General features: G+C 35.0%; 1 protein-coding gene across 2 annotated transcripts; it reads right to left on the reverse strand.

The window, feature by feature from the left end:
• Positions 1–2,525: 2,525 nt before the first annotated feature.
• Positions 2,526–16,702, reverse strand: LOC113704287 (protein CHROMATIN REMODELING 24-like). 2 transcript variants are annotated; one of them, XM_072075789.1, is made up of 24 exons: positions 16,335–16,702; positions 16,023–16,193; positions 15,828–15,929; positions 15,129–15,251; positions 14,077–15,011; positions 13,850–13,980; positions 13,702–13,756; positions 13,371–13,499; positions 12,548–12,655; positions 12,377–12,432; positions 12,194–12,284; positions 10,689–10,826; positions 10,491–10,568; positions 7,392–7,598; positions 7,147–7,218; positions 6,783–6,863; positions 6,588–6,706; positions 5,348–5,459; positions 4,893–4,961; positions 4,685–4,779; positions 4,209–4,334; positions 3,883–3,945; positions 3,661–3,790; positions 2,526–2,872 (listed from the first exon to the last, which is right to left on the reverse strand). In XM_072075789.1, exons 1-24 carry the CDS (start codon positions 16,453–16,455, stop codon positions 2,702–2,704), a joined length of 3,483 nt encoding a protein of 1,160 aa, XP_071931890.1. In that variant the 5' UTR covers positions 16,456–16,702; the 3' UTR covers positions 2,526–2,701. The 2 variants fall into 2 exon arrangements, with proteins under 2 accessions (XP_071931890.1, XP_071931888.1); XM_072075787.1 differs by having other exon boundaries at positions 15,828–15,932; positions 16,335–16,701.
• Between the last annotated feature and the right edge of the window lie 205 nt (positions 16,703–16,907).

The raw sequence follows: 16,907 nt of genomic DNA on the forward strand, positions 1-16,907 counted from the left end.
CGGATTACGGGATTGAATGTAAATTATGTCTTTCGATCCTATGTTTTTGACAAATTAGTCTTGCAAAAAAAAAAATCTCTAATTACACCGAATGGCACTATCTCTATTTCTCACTCCCGCCAGTCTCTAAGTACTAAACGAACTAGCATTCTGATCCGTGCTATGCACAAGTTTATATTTCAATTTAAAGCAATACTAATATATATACTTATATTATAATATAGGGGGTTTATATTTCAATTGAAAATAATATATATATATATATTCTTATATATTAGAATATAGGATAAAGTGTATGAAAAGGCAAAAAAAATCAAAGGAGTATATGCTTAGCATGTTAAAAAAGGTTTATTTTGGAAGCACAAAATGGACTTTCTTAATTTTAATATAAAAATTTATAATTTTCTGTTATATGCTTATGAGAATTACATACATACATGGGTATATAATGTGCCATGTGTGTGTTGGAAATTTCTTTTTTAAATAGCAGTAATTGTAATCGATGGGAAATAATGTCCCATCTTTATTGGTCTGAGGTCCTAATTTCTCTATTATTTATTCAAAACACAACTTAACATATTGTAAATGTTACATTGTTATAAAGAGAATTTGGCTAGTAAAATATAAAAATGAAAACTCAATACAAACAGTATAAAAACACCAAATTTAGTTGTTTTTCATATTAAATTTGAATTAAATGGTTTCAAATTTTCGAAGGAAAAATATTGTAGTTGAATCTCTAGCTCGATCCAAATTGAAGAGTTAAAATTTGAAGCACAAAGAATTCCATAACTTGCAATTTGGTTTAACATTTTTACAATATATTTAACTTTACCTCCCATAATATGAAAATCATATAAAACTAAAAATTGATCACAATGGTTGCAACTATTGGCATTTAAAAATGCAAATGAAAAACTGATAATATCTTACAATACCCTCAACTACTAAAAAAATAAATAAAAATAATATAGCAAGTACATAGTTACATGTGAAGAAAACAATAAGAATACATAAAATAATCAATAATACCCAAGACTATTCTTAGCATTTGGGTTTTGCACTTTTATTCAAATTTAATTAGGGTGAAATTTGGATCAAACATATACAAAGTAAATAGATATATAGTTTAGGGTCAAAAGTTCTATATCTTTTCTTTAAACTTGCATTGTTATTTTTTTTTTTTTGGTAGATTTTGTAACGACTCGAGTCCAAGGGTTGGTCCAAGTAATTTTTGGATCGAATCCACTGGTCCAAAATGATTAACCCAAGTTACTCAATAGTCCAAACACCTACACTCTTAAAACCATTCATTTTCTATGGTGTGGGATACTACATTCTCTCCACCTTTAGGACTTTGCATCCGGTCAGAATTCAAACTGTCCACTTGGTTATGTTTTGATTCTAGAGATGGCTCGTATGGGTTCTAGAGGTGGCTCTCGCCCGACGTAAACCACCGGTCCAAGCTCACCCCGCACAAAAATTATGTGAGATTCGCTCTAATACCAACTGTGACGATCTAAGTCTAAGAGCTTGCCCAAGTAATTTTTGGATCAAAATCCACTGGTCCAAAATGGTTAACCCAAATTACTCAACAGCCCAAGCACCCAAACTTTTAAACCATTCCTTTCCTCTTCCTTTATGGATGCAGGGTACTAGTACTACAGATTTGATTTTGCTTTTACTATTATTTTTTTTTTATCAAAAATAGAGATTTCAAATAAAAGTTTTCATGTTGAAAGGCTAGCAGTGATTTATTTTTTATTTAGTGATTTCATAATTTAGGATACATGAATGACACTGCTCTTGATTTTTTTTTAAATCCATGACGAATGAATATTATTTTCTTTTTATTTTCTATATAATTTGCTCATGATTATTAATAGGTTATTAAGTTAAAGGATAAAATATTGTTATGTACTTTTTTTTTTTTTTTACTTTTAATAGGTTTGCTCATGATTCTTTTTTATTTACCATCACATTAATAGATTTCAAATCAAATTCCTATTTAAGTGGAACTATTTCTTGCTTTTTAAATTCAAAAAATACGAAAGGATATATAACGATTAAAAGATTCAAAATTCTATTAAAAAAAAAGAAAAAAAGAAGAGGAGTTAGGAACATTCTGATTTAACTAGTCTAAAAACCCTTCCTACAATACATATACATATAGATTGTTAATGTGCATGTGTTTTTTTTTCTTTCTTTTTGTGGTAATAAAATATGCATAAAATTAAGTAACAGACAAGTTAGAACTACTCCAAAATTCCAAGAACTCCAATCCCCCAAACGACAATTACACCATTAGACGACAATTTACAGTACGCCAGGAATTGTACTTCGAGAGATATTGTCTATTTTGTGAATACGACGAGTGAATTGAAACCAAGCTCTAATTACTAAGCTGTTCTTGAGCATTCAGAAGTTACTAAGCTCATATAAAACTGCCTAGAATGTAACATATGGGGATATTGGTTGACTAGTATTAGTAAAAGATCCTACCATTTTCGCAAATAACAGGTGAATTCCCAAAAACAACAGAAGCTAATGACTTGAATAGAGAGTGTTTGAGCTTTACTATGAGCAAATAATTACAGTTATGGTTTAGTCCAAAAACAGCTCATTGAGAGAAGCCAGCTAATTACTATGACCAAATAGTAACAACATACATGAAGTGATAGAAAACCGGCAGCTAGAGCTACTACATCTTCATATTCAGCATCCTCTCGAATTCCTGAGATAAATCCTCCAGGTGAACGAAATTTTCACCTGTGGCTCCCTTTTCCTTCCGAATCTCATCACGCTCTAAATTCAAAAGAGCAATTTGTTTCCGTATTTTCTCTCCATTATCTGGTAATTTGGACATTGTAGCCTACAACATCATCCAAGAAGAATATTAACAAGACAGTGCAGACAGTGGCTAACAAAGTATGTCTAAAGAACAAATATAAAAAAATCCATACATAAACTTAATTAACTACTCAGTTTTCAAATATGCTAGCAGCAAGACAAAACTATAATTGAATACTGAGTGATGCATTTGTCCGGCCATCTGAGGTGCTCAACAACTAGCCTTTTCCTCGTTGATACTCTGCATATGCCTAGATACTGCTCCCGAAGCAGTTAAACTTAGGAAGGGGAACTAATCAGGCCAACAAAAGGGTTTGGAATATCACACAGTTTTCGACTTGCTAAAACTTGGGTGGAGTATTTTTGAAAGAACTGTAAGAGAGAATATTCTTGGCGAAAGTGGAACATCGGCTAAGGGAATTATGTTACTGATAGACTCACTGTAACGGACGTGAAGTCTTATGAACAGGGACAAAACTTCAATCTGCTAAGAAAATGCAGTGGATATGACTTCCTAACTCACCCCAACAGGGACATGAATATAGGTTCAGAACTTCTGCAAACTATTCTCAGGCCTGCCGAGGAACTATATGATAGAAGGGTGTAACCTCTCTGGTTTCTGTATCAAGGGAAAACACTTTTGCTGCAATGCACTAGTGTGTACCTTCTGTGCAAGTTCTATGCAGTGAAGGGGGAAAAGTAGCAAAAGCAGCTAATTAGTGCTTTAACAGCAAGTCAATTAATCTTGTAGAAATGTAACAGGCCAAGCTTTCATGTTCATACTTCAGCAACTCTCCAAAATTAATGTACCTTATTGCCAAGAATCTGACATAGCCGGTTGATTTTCGCAGTGATTTCAGCCTCCGTAGGTTCACTTGCACTAGGAGAAGAGTTCTTCTGCAGCAGCTTCACATCTTTAGGGTTGAAGGCATATTGTGCACTGCAGAAAAATAAATAAATCATACAAGTTACAATTGAGAGTACAGAGCAAACTTTGTTATAGAAAGCATGATAGGAGCCCAAAAAGCATACCTATGATCTTCTTCATTAGACAAGCGCGAGGAAGAGTTTGCCCTGAATGTAGCGCCCCTCACCCTTTGCCCACAAATTTAACATTAGAACTTTCATACATAAAATATTCTGTCTAATCATGAATTGTAAAAAGTGCATTCATCTTTCACATCATGAAATTGCAGTATGAACACCAGAAAGAAAAGCAAGAACTATCTCAGAATTTTCTTAGGCAACAAAATGTGGCACAAAGCAGTAGAACTTGCTATTTTGCTAAAATTGGCACAAAATTGCAGTGAGCCATTCTTGATTCAACTTGGCTACTATAGAAGAAAACGGCAGCATACCTTGGCACCTCCTCCTCCTGAGCAACTGGTTCAGGCTCAGCCTTTGAGAAGAGTAAACTGTGCTGACTAACTCCAGCTATATCCAAACCTTCGAGGAACTTAATATGGGCTTTTAAAGAGTCCTCCCTAAATTAAGAACAATCCACAAAAAAGGTTGTTATGATATAGTAAAAAGGGAACAATGAAAGAATAAAGAAACATGAAATTGTGAGAAATTATGAGCTTTCCTTTGCATGTTATGTTCCTTTCAATGAAGAAATAGAATAGGAATGGAATAGAAAAGAACAATTCCAAAGGAAGAAAAAAAATCCTCTTGTAAGTTACAGGTGTAGATACCATGGACATTGAACTGTGAGAATAGCATTTCTACTAGTAATCCAAAATTGAAGTGACAAAATTAAAAACAAAAAGCACATTGTGTAAAGGGCAATGAGAACTTCACAAATCAGTCTGATTTGAGGAAAACAAATACATACATCATTTGTTGCTGACCGTGCTGTTCAAGCAACTGCTGCCGAGTAACAGATATGTCAAAACCTTGTTTTGGTAGACTAAACAGCTCTTGAAGATCCTGAAAGTAATCCAGATATGATACCAAAGCTAAAGAGTTACCAACAATTAGGAACTATAATGGTACTCTTTTACTTGACAAGAATAACCAATCTTATCAAGATTTGGAATTACTTGTTTACTGAAATATCGCATTTGCTCTTTGTGCTCCGTAGCTGTCCTAAAAAGTCCTCCCTTGAATATCTGTAGCATACACCCAAATAATAATAATAATAATAATAATACCAGCAGCACATAAAAGCATTTGAGAGAAACATGCTCAGCATTTCAACAACAAACAATGATTAACACCAAGTACAAGGATTGACCAGATAAACCTGGGGGGTTAACAAGATACAAACTGTGCAAGCCAACCTTTAAGCGAGTCTATATTGTTCCAATAGAAATCATTAGGGTTTTTCTGAAATTCAATAGCACTTGGTTGCAAATGTAACATGCTCTTGTGATGAGAAATATGTTAAGATTTTAGAGCTCTCAAGAATTCATTAATTTTGGTTTGGATGACAAAAGTGTAGATATCCAGAGTCCCCAGTACTGAAGTAACTGCACAATTTAGAAACCTTTATTACCTGCAGTCTATAAATTTTCTCTTCGACGGTGCTACAAGTCATCAATCGATACACAATCACGTCCTTCATTTGTCCAATACGATATGCACGATCAACACTCTGATTATCAGTGCTGCCAAAGTCCAGAAGCCAGCAAAAACAATAATAACAATCACTGCTTTAGACAATAAACCTTTAGCACACAAAAGGCAAATTTAAAATGGCAGATTCAGGCACAGATCTGTAGCTAAGTTAGAGGATGGAAATGGCTTTAGAAAAACTGAATAACAGATTGCAGTAGGCACACGTTGAAGGTAAAAAGGGGGCAGCAAAAATTGCAGGAGCAGAATCAGTCAAGTACTTGCACAAAAATATCATCTGAGCTAGCTATAATTTTGTGCTACCTGCCTTTTTAACAAGAATATGTTAAATAAGTTGGCCAACCATCATAGTGGGGAGTAACCTAACAATGAATGTGAAGGAATTATGTATCAAATCATATAACAGAAGAATCTCAAGAATATATAATGAGGTCAATGTAGAATTCCAAGAATGAGTGGTAAAATGGAGATTAAAATTTGTCCATTTACATTCCACAAATGCATTCCAAATGATAGCATTAGAAGCTAATTCCAGAAATTACAGACATTTGTTATCAACCCTAAAGTTTAATTGTGCTCCATACATAAGCTAGTTTCTCAAGATTAAAATACTGGCAATTCAACAAGCACTTTTGATTAACTTCAAAAAGCACAACTACCTACTTTCAGATGAAAGATCAAACTCTCCAACATGGGAGACATTGACACAAAGAAGTCATAGAACGATTAAGGTGCACAATTCAAAGCATCAATTACAAAAAATTCACAGCTGAACACAGTGGCTTTTTTTCCCATTTGTGGGAGGTATAGTAGAGACTATTTCCAGAGCTTGCAAGACGTCTTCAGCTGAGAAAACCTCTTGTTGCTGCCACAGTGCTTGTGTGAAATTTTTTTTCCAAGCTAAAGCAAAGGGCTAGAAAAATGGAGATAAAGTATCCACTAATCTCTAATGCATAAAATGAAGATGTCAAGAACAAGAACTTCTAATGTATATGTCATATCGCCAGCAATTGGAGCTAGGTATCTCGTTCTTACAAGGACAATGTACAGTGAAAAGAATAATAACTACTGAGATCTTTCAAAAGATTCCTACCATCAAAGAATCAATTGCTGATTCAACAGCTGAAGAAACCTATACAAGGAAAGAAATTCAAACACACCTTGGGTTCCATGCTGGGTCAACCACAATCACACGATCTGCTTTCGTGAGTGTAAGACCTAGACCACCAACTTGGGAAGTCAAAAGAAAAATAGGTGCCCCACGACCCTCTTGGAAATCCTGTAACAGCAAAATGCTATTCAAGTTGACATTTCACAGCTATGAAGATCAATATCAGCAACAGCAAGCTACCCACATTAACAATCTTCAATCTATCACAGGCTTTAGTTGTGCCATCAATCCGCATGAATTCATAACCATTGGATATGAGAGATTCCTGAATACAAAGAAGAAACAACAATTAGTTTAATTACCAAGTAACAAAGTGAAATGCATAAAATATCAAGTAATAAAAAACTTCTGGTGACGATAAGTCTTTTGAAATGTCAGCAAGAAAACATGTTTGGTACAAAGGAGAATTCCAGAATATTCAGTAAAAAAGGTATCATGATTCCACGCCAACAGCCGCAGATGCATAACATAGTGGAGACCAACAATTACAATGAGGTTTCTGTTTAACAAGTCACAGGCAAAAATCAAGCAATAAATTTGTGACGAACCTGAATTAGATTTAACATTTTTCGTGTCTGTGAAAATATAAGCACGTGATGTCCCTTTGGAATCAAATCATCCTACAAGAAAGTAAAGTAATAGATAAAGCAATTTACAAAAAGACCTCCATGTCAGAGGCAGCTGGAGCCTGGAGGTTTGTTTCAAATGAAAGTGATCTTTTACTGTATCTTAAGCTAGATCTTCCTAACTAGATGGAGCAATATCTTAATTGATTATGACATGGTATCCTAACCAGCAAAGACAATATAAATGATGTCTTGCAGGAAATATCATGCTTCTCCTCAAAGTCAAACATTTTATCAACATCTGCTATATGCATTGCCAGTTTCTCAGCCACATCATGATCTTGCTGGTCTAGCATTGAATCCATGCCTTCCAACACATCCTCAGCAGCTCTTTTTGTCAAGAGACGTGGATGGTCACATATTTTTTTCAAGATCTGCATTCAGGTAAGCACGGTCATGAACAATGTCAGCCTATAAGAACTTGTGAAACGAAAATTTGAATATATAATATAACATAAAACAGCTGCATAACATTGAGGAAGAAAGCTATGGTTTAGTAAACTGTGCTGTCAAACGTAAAAAGAAGAAAAGCATTAACAATGACAAACCCAAAAAATTGGAACAAGGAAAAATATGTGGTATCACTACTTTGAAAAGTGAAGGAAGCTCTGAGATATTGTTTCTTACTTAACAGGAAATACCCCGACTATAGCATGAAAGGGACTAAGGTTAGCAAGTCAACAATAGTTAGAAAATTTTGAATTACTGGTGTACTCTTCTTCTTCATTGGAAGACAGAAGAAGCATGAGAGAGAGACAGATGGACGGACAGAAAGCAAAATATGCTAATCATTAATCAGTTATGAGTTGAAAAATTGCTTCTTTTAACAGCAAAATTAGGATGACTAAAATTAGCCTCGCAAGGCAGGAGCTTTCACTAGATGTTTCAACAGTTAGGTTTTCATGTTGATGACAGATTGACAACTTCTCTTCAAATTCAGGATCTGGTTACAGAGGTTACTTTTAAAATTCCATCCAAGTACCAGGATTTTGAACTGTTGCCTACATTCATTGTCATAATTAATTTGTAGATCTAAATTTCATGTCTTCCACCATGTCAAGGTAGACTTTCCTTCTGTTCCTTTACCCAAGAAAAAATATTTCTCATTTCCATGGTCCAATTGTTGATCCCAAAATTTAACAAGGATACTTCTACTAGCAGATTCCAAAAGAATGGAGGAAAAACCAAATTCACAAATGAAAAATATCCTTTAATATAATAACATAAGCAATAAACTCTTAATACGCCTTTTTCGCCCAAAATCTGGAGGTTTTATTCAAAAAGAAAAGCACCACTCAAGTCAATTTCTGGTACGCTATCGAAGTCGTTAAAATTTTTTTTATCCTCTATCAAAATAAAAAGCTGTAGAGTTAAAGAAAAAAAAGTGTAGAGTAGCTTGTTAACCAAAACCACTTTCTAGATATTGGTCGTACATGAATATAGAGTTCATGTTGGATAACTAGCTTAAGTATTTTTAGCAGCCATGCTCTAAAAAATATGCAAGTCCTTGAACCTGTGTGGCTACCAGTACAGAGGGCAAATTATAAGGACCACTTCCATTGACCATACTGAGGAGTAAGGGAAGGGCTTTGATGACAATGAGATCCTTCTTGTCTTGCTCAATGCAACTTGGTCTTGTTGACATCATCGAGATGTTAGATAAATCCTGTACATATCTACATACAATAGCAGGTGATGCATTGTTCACAGTGCCAACAGTATGTGCACAATGTATTCTGAATATACTTCTACACTCTTGTCCTAGAAAAGAAAATTATAATGAGGCCACGTTTTATCAGAATGCTTCAGAAAATTTATAATCATTGGAAGTTGAAGGTCTCTGCAAATTTCAAACTCTCATTTCTCCAATGAAGATGGTCCCAATTTTGACAGAAGCACGATATATGCCTATTTGTGGGCCTTTTTCTCTCATTCTATCTTTTGCTGTTTTTTTTTTCAGAACTCCTCTCCAGTGTCTAACTGGCCAAATAAGGACTCACATGTATGCCTCTGAGTATGAACACAATTAAAACGAGGTCTAAGTTTCCACCTCACTATTTGGTATCAACTTTTCCAAGTGAACAATTATCTTTGGTAGTTCTGAGGAATGGGTTTGGAGTTTACTCCTAAAGCTGAGTGAGCAGTAGAGGAGGCTGGTTGATAGAAGTAATGAAGTTTTCACCTGTTAATCTGGTCAGAAGTAGGATACTTTTGGTTAGAACAAGTAAATTAGTCCAGTTTGATCCTTCATTGTCATCTTTTGTTGACTGATCCTGAGAGAATCCTGTTCAGGTTTGATGACATTACTCGGAATACTTACCATTAAGTTTCATTCTATGGAGGTAATCCAACTGAGTCCTTCGGCTCAAGATGAGAAAAAACTAAATAACATAAAGTGCTTGAGATATCAAATTAAATCAAATCACATATGGTGAATCGGATCAAGAAAAAGAAACAAGGGAAGAATGGCACAAAGCTCAAACATGGAAATACTTCAAGCTTACAGAGAGTATCCATTTGTTCATCTTTTAAGTAACTATAAAAGCAAAAAATTACCAGGAAGAAGATAAAGAGCAAGTGATGGAGACATTGAGGCCTTAAATGAGTTTTCTATTAAATTTTAGCTCTTTTACTACAAACACTTATTTAATAGTCTGCTTCCTAGCTAAGTCCATAATTTAGTACCTATACAGTCTGCTTCAAATTTGCTAGAGTAGTTAGCTAGTTGTATGACTAGAAGTGTCTCAGTCAAGTACTTAAAAGATAGATAAGTTCTTTGAAATGAGGTCAACTCATGCAACCGAGGAAATCATTTGCAGGTAAGTAATATCAACTAGTGGCCAATACAATCCACATCCCTGCTATAAAGGACATGCAGCTCAATGTATAAGGGCAAATTTTGGCTGAAACAAACTTCCAACTTCAATGTTGGTATGAAACCAGTGAAGATATACCATGTTTTACTAGGTCTGATTTGATTTCTAGGCTTCACTACTTTGCCTATTCTGTTTCTACTTTTTAATCACTATAAATTCAGTTTTATACCTTACTGCACTATAGCTGCATCAGCAGGATTATACTTAGAGAACCAATGAGGGGAATCAAATTAAATGTGATGCTGATTCACAAAAGTAAGTCAAAGTGAAGACTAGATATATATCATTATATTCCAAAAAAAAAATGTCCACAATGTCAAAACTCTTATAGGAACAGAGGCCTGGAAATCAAACTGACCACAAAGGAAAAAAGTTCAAAGTGAAGATTACCGTGAGTGCAGCCAAAGGAGAACCATCAAAAGCTGAAAGGACTATCTCACTTTTCAAGAAAGCTTCATAGATTTGTCGCTGTTCATTAAAACAGTAAAAGATATAGATTGCTCATATTTTCTCCAATCAGCAGAAAGCATACATTTTGGAATGAGTGTAGACAAGATTTAGTACAGGATAGCAACAAAGAACCCTCACCTGGCACCTAGTCAATTTTAACCACACAATGATCTCATTCTTCTTAGAGAGTTTGGAGCTATTGCTGGAATCATCTTCACTGAATACCTCACTTTTCAAACGGCGAAGAAAGTAAGGTTGAATTTTTTCTCTTAATTCCTGTGAATATAGGACATGAATCTTTGTTTTAATGAACGAATTTTGAGCAAACGGATAAAATATGTCCAGAGGGAAGTAGAAACTTAAAACTGTGCCAAGAGATGTGGGCACGGGTACAAATCAATACAAGCAGTCAGTACAAAACAGAGGAAAAGACCAGGTAAAAACTATTAGATCTTCATTGTGACAAATAAAATACTAAAAGAACTACAACATTTTACGATATCCAAATTGCCTTGCCAAATTATTAAGCCAGATTAAATGAAAAGATAGCACGAGATTCCCCACTGGCTAATTCTTGTAAAAAGGCTACCATTTAAAGCAAAGCATTTACTTGCATTCACTCTTCCTTGTCTACTCAAAATGAAGGAAGCAACCTCTAGAACATAGAATTTATGATACCATTTTTATCCAACGAAAGTAAAATCTGACTGTACTAGATATACACATGATCATATGGCAGTATATCAACAAATCAAGTGTAACACAAGCATTAGGATCCATAACTATATTATATATTAGATGCCAACCAGAAACTTAGCTTAAAGAAAAAGAAAATAAAAACCTGGTCTGCTTAAACTGAAAATTATTTGGAAAAACACTTTCGCATTATTCAATGTAGCACATTTTTGATGTGACATATGTGACATAGAAAGTTGGTTGAAAAAATAAAAAAAGGGGCTGAAAAACTTGTTTAGAGAATAATACCAAAACTCTTTCTAAATAATCAGATCTCCAAGTGATATATTTCATGGACGGAATTTTCTCCAAATGTTGGGCCAGAAATAATATGACCATCAGATTTTGCAATTATTTTGGAGTCCCCACTGCAACGAGTTGCCACAAATTAAGAATCATCTACCAGGAATTTCTTAATGAAAATGAAATTATGTACTACAGATCTGGACAAAATATCCCACATTAAGACATACAATATTACAGAAGAAACATCTGTCATGTCATCAAGGATACATCATGAGAAGCTCTAATTGCTCTCAACAAAGAGAAGCAAATGAAATAATTTTATGGAAAGTAGCTATACTAGCATTAACTTGATGAGGAAGAAACAGTACAACCCCTCACTCTGTTGACACCCAAAATATTGCAAGTTAAGCAGGTAGAGTGCACAGTAAAATTTGGGTAAGGTAATGAACAAATAATGCCACTCATAAATTGATAGCATCAACAAAATTATGAGATACCAGACCAAAATCAACCTTTACACATACTTCAGCATAGAAGCCTGGCCAAATCAAATCCAGTGTATATATAACATAGCAGATCCTATCGAAGGTTGAATTTCAGCAACATTTCAAATAATGTAAGACACAAAAACAAACTTCTGGTCTCAGAATATAAATAATCACCTTTGCAACAGTTGAACCAATGCGCTTTTCCCTATCAGACGCATTTTTCTCATTTCCACGGTTAATTAATTTCTCATACTTTTCTCTAAACCTAAAAAGTAAGGCAGCAGAAACAATAGTAGTTAGTAATGATTAGAGATACAAGCTTAGTTCAATATAATTAAATTCTAAGATGCTACATACCATTTATAGTCACCTAGAATCTCAGGACAGCAAAAGTTGAATAAGGCCCACAACTCCTATTCCAGTTGAGAAGGAACAGGAAGAAGTTATTAGCTCATCCATATTTTGCTAGATAAGTAATACCTCAACTATTGATGAAAAATCAAAACCGTGCTAGCAGATCACTTGTACCTTGAGATTGTTTTGAAGGGGTGTGCCACTAATAATAATACGATGTGCTGCAGGAATCTGAAGCAGACTTTTTGCCCTCTGTGTACTGGGATTTTTTATCAGATGACCCTAAAAAGTTGTGGTGCTTAAAAACCTTCCATTCAAGATAAGGACAAGAATTCAACAAGTAAAAGAGAACTTGAACTATGACTCATTCATGAAATCCTCAACAAGCAATCTGTGAAAAAATTTACAACCACCAAACTTTATGAAAACATCCAACAAAGTCCCCAGTGAAGTTAAAGATGCAGAAAGACAACTAATTTGCAGCAAAAGGCATTAGTAAATGAAACATATTTTCACCATCAGTCAAAAAAGTTTAACAAATTTGGTAAATAGGAAGGGATACTAATAGAGGGAAATAGGTCAAAAAATATCTGAGGAAACATCCAAAGGAGCAAAATCAAGCCAGAGTCAAGCATGTCAAAGAATTACTCAGAGCAACATCAGCTAATAAACCTATGGCAAAAAAATCTGCTAACATTCCAAAAAATAGGACAAAATTTCACCTTCACAAAAGCCTCCAGACTTTGAATTTAAAGAAAATGCAGAGGGTGAAATACAAATCAAGAGTGCGAGAAGGAAAAAAGGCATGACATTCACTTCTAACTGTGCCAACTGCTAAAAAGATAAGAAAATTTTTTGAGAACTGGTAAACATTAGAATGGGTACAGGCACGCACCAATAGAAAGATAAGAAAAATGTTTGAGAACTGGTAAACATTAGCATTGTTACATCAACAGACCGAACCACAAAAAGTTTAAAATAAGAAACTTAAACATACCTTGTCAAGAATTATATAGTCCCACGTCATTTCATCCTCACTTCCTTCATCATTATAATAGTAATCTCCACTTAATGACTTTACATTATTCCGCACGATGTCGTAAGTTGTCAAAAGAATACCTTTATCCTGTACAGTTAGCCCAAAACATGAAAATAAAAAGTAAATATCAGATGCTAAATCTAAAAATTAAATATCAGATGCTAAATCAAGGACATTGATATTGAATCCTTGAACTTATTCAATAACACAAACCCAAGAATTATCAGTTACAAATTAGTCACAAAACCTCGAATTGTTTTGAAAAAATTTGACTGGACAGAGACAATACCTGTAGTACATATTGAAGCTCATATTGCCTTGTAGTCACTGAAGTTCCGAAATATCTACAGAAATTGACATATGATAGATCAATTTTCATCATACTAGATTGTTTGACAAGCATACAGGCTTTAAAGGAGTGCAAAGAGAATACTCACTCTCTTGTCTTTCCAGCAAGGCCCACAGTTGAAAGTTCTTTGACCCAATGGGGCAACAGTGTTTTAGGAGCAACAACCAGGGCCCTCTTAATCAAATTTGAGTGGAAGAGTCCAGCTAGGAAACCACAAATCTGAAGTTTCGTGAAGCCTGAAATTAGTCCACAATGGACCTTACAAAATTATATTATTGAAAGATAGAAAACAAGTAAAAGCCTAAAGTTCTTTACCTGCATTGTCTTGCCTAAACCCATATCATCACCCAATACACCTCCAACACCCATAGAGTGGAGAGACCAAAGCCACTTCAATCCATCACGTTGATGAGGATACAACATTTTGCCAATTTTTCCAGGTAATCTAAAGGTAAACTTTGGACCAGTCAAAGTAATTACGTGCTCCTCCTCTGAAACAAAAACAACAGCAGGATCTTCCAATGCATCAAAATTATCAGAATCTTCATAAAGATGATTGGACTTACGCCACTTCACTCCTTTCTTATTAAAATCCTTCCCACTCACAATAAAACAATCATTATCCTCGTTTTCCCCTTCTTCTCTTAAAGTGGACTCAAATGATCGTCTAGCTGAATCAGAGTTGACTATAACTTTCTTAATGTCATTTTTAGGTGGCTGACAAATCTTCATGCCACTTTCTAACTTCTCATAAGAATTACGAATCTGAGATGCAACATCAAAATCATTATTCTTTTTAAAATCATCAATATGAGAATATCCAATGTCAGATTCCTTAGCAGAAGCTACTGATGAACCAGACGAGGTTGAAAATGAAGAAGCAGCACTTTCATAGTCAGGAATTTCTTCATTGTTTTTTGCATGGTTCACTTCACTCTTAGATAAATGCTTAGAATCATCTTTCAAGTCAATCCTCCTAGGCTCCCTTTTCTTCTCAATGGATAAAATCTCAAGCCTTGAGCTTAAATCATTAAGAATATCCCTTATTTCATTCATGCCACCTCCATAGCTATTCTCAAGAGCAGTTTTTACCCAAGGTGAAGAATCGCAATCCGAAATCCCCAAACCTTTGGACTCTTCTGTTTTGGTAATCTCAATATCCATCTTGCTACGATAACCATCATTTCTTGATGCTCTACAAGGGCTCCGGCTACCCTCAATCCTCACTTTCACCAGTTTCCCCTCTTCTCCTGCATTAATTGAATTCATTAGGTTAACAATGACTGCAAGTTTCAAGATCAACAATTGCAAAAGCATATCATACAAAACCAAGAGACGCAACCCAAAGAGTGCAAACAGAATTTTACCTGGTGGATGAGGAACAAGATCAGAATCACCATATGAAGAACTAGATCTTGTTTCATCAGCGTTGCCATCCTTGTTACAAACCTCACGACTGTCCAGAACAACATTTGATGGTCTTACTTTATCTACAAAAAGGCAATTCCATCTTTTTCTGTTTAAAATGAACCCCAATTTTCCATCTATACAATGGTAAGAAAAATTTTTCCCAAAATTATTTTTCCTTTTTCAGGCCTTTATATCTCATGTTAGATTAATCAGGTCATACACCCCTATTATCCAAATACAGTATGAACTACATTTTATAGCAAAAACAATTAACATAATATGAAACCATGCACACTAGACACTCGATTCTACACATTCTCATACACAACACAGAAAGATATATGAAAACCGAGAGTAAAAGAGAACAATGCTATTCCATCATTTTTTCCATTTAAAATGACCTCAAAAGTTCCATTCAAACAGCACCGACAACAACTTTCCCAAAATGCGATTCTTTTTCAGGCCCTCATATCTGATCCTCCATCAATCAGGCCATATGCTCGTACTACCAAAACACAATATGCACTACTTATCAGAGCACAAACAGTCAAAATTCTATGCAAAAACCATATACTCTATACACACTTTTTACACATTCTCTCACACATACACAATATACATACAAAAACAGAGGGAAAGAGACATGAGAAAAGCACCAGAAAGTGGAGACGGGGAATCAAAATCCGCAATCCCAGAGAAGCTTGGAAAATCATCTGCTTCAGCAGTAAACTTTGATTGATTTTGTTGTTGTAATTGCTCTACTAATCATCCAGAAGCTAACAAACTCAGTAGAGGAAGCAACATAATAATACCAAAAATCAGGCGTTAATAGAGTAAATAATAAATAATACCGGCAAAAGGACGGGGAGGAGAAGGAGAATCGAAGTCGGCGATTCCAGAGAAGCCAAAAACGTCTTCGTTTTCAGCAGCATCAGATGCTGAATACGCTTTACAGAGACGGCGTCTGCCTTGCAACTTCTTCTTCACCTTTACATTCGACTGGTTTTCACAAATTTCTTCCCCTTTTCACAAAGTAACCCCAGTAATCAGTCGATAAAGTTCCAGCCAAATAAGCATAACCCATTGATTTAAACACAAAAATAACCAAAAAAGTACAACAAAATGCAAAATAAAATCTTATTATCAATATTCATTCCTTTTACCCGGGATTTGGGAAATGGGTTTCGAATGGGACGCCGACAGGTCACTGAGAATCCGATTGTGGCGCTGATTAAGGCTGAGAGGGGGCTGGGTCCGCTTATGGGATTCCTGATTATCGGTCATATTTGAATTTTCACTTGGAGAACTTTACTCAAACAGAACTGTTGGCCTATAAAGTATTTAAAGTAGAACAGAGTTTCTCTTTTGCATATACATAAGGATTAAGGAAGAATGAAAATGGAGAAGAAGGAGATGATGGCTGGGAGGTTTTTGGGGGGTCGTCCAATTTGAATTTCGAAGCTCCAACAGTCGAGTCTGTCTATAGTTTGTAGGCTTGACAGCCCACTCAAAAGTCACATCAAGCGAGTTTGATTTTGTTGGAAGGGGGTTAATTTGAAGTATGACGAGTTATTAAAGGGGTGAAAATGTAAAATTAGCAATTTTGACATAACCCAACCGAATGAAATCAATTAAAAAAAGTGGTTTAGACTCGGGTTAAATGTGTTGGATTTTGCCAGTGGGTTAAATTCCAATTTCAACTTTTAGGTTCTTCAAATTCATCTCATGCAGGTTTG

The sequence above is a fragment of the Coffea arabica genome, chromosome 2c (assembly GCF_036785885.1).
Source record: "Coffea arabica cultivar ET-39 chromosome 2c, Coffea Arabica ET-39 HiFi, whole genome shotgun sequence".
NCBI classification, from domain to species: Eukaryota; Viridiplantae; Streptophyta; class Magnoliopsida; order Gentianales; family Rubiaceae; genus Coffea; species Coffea arabica.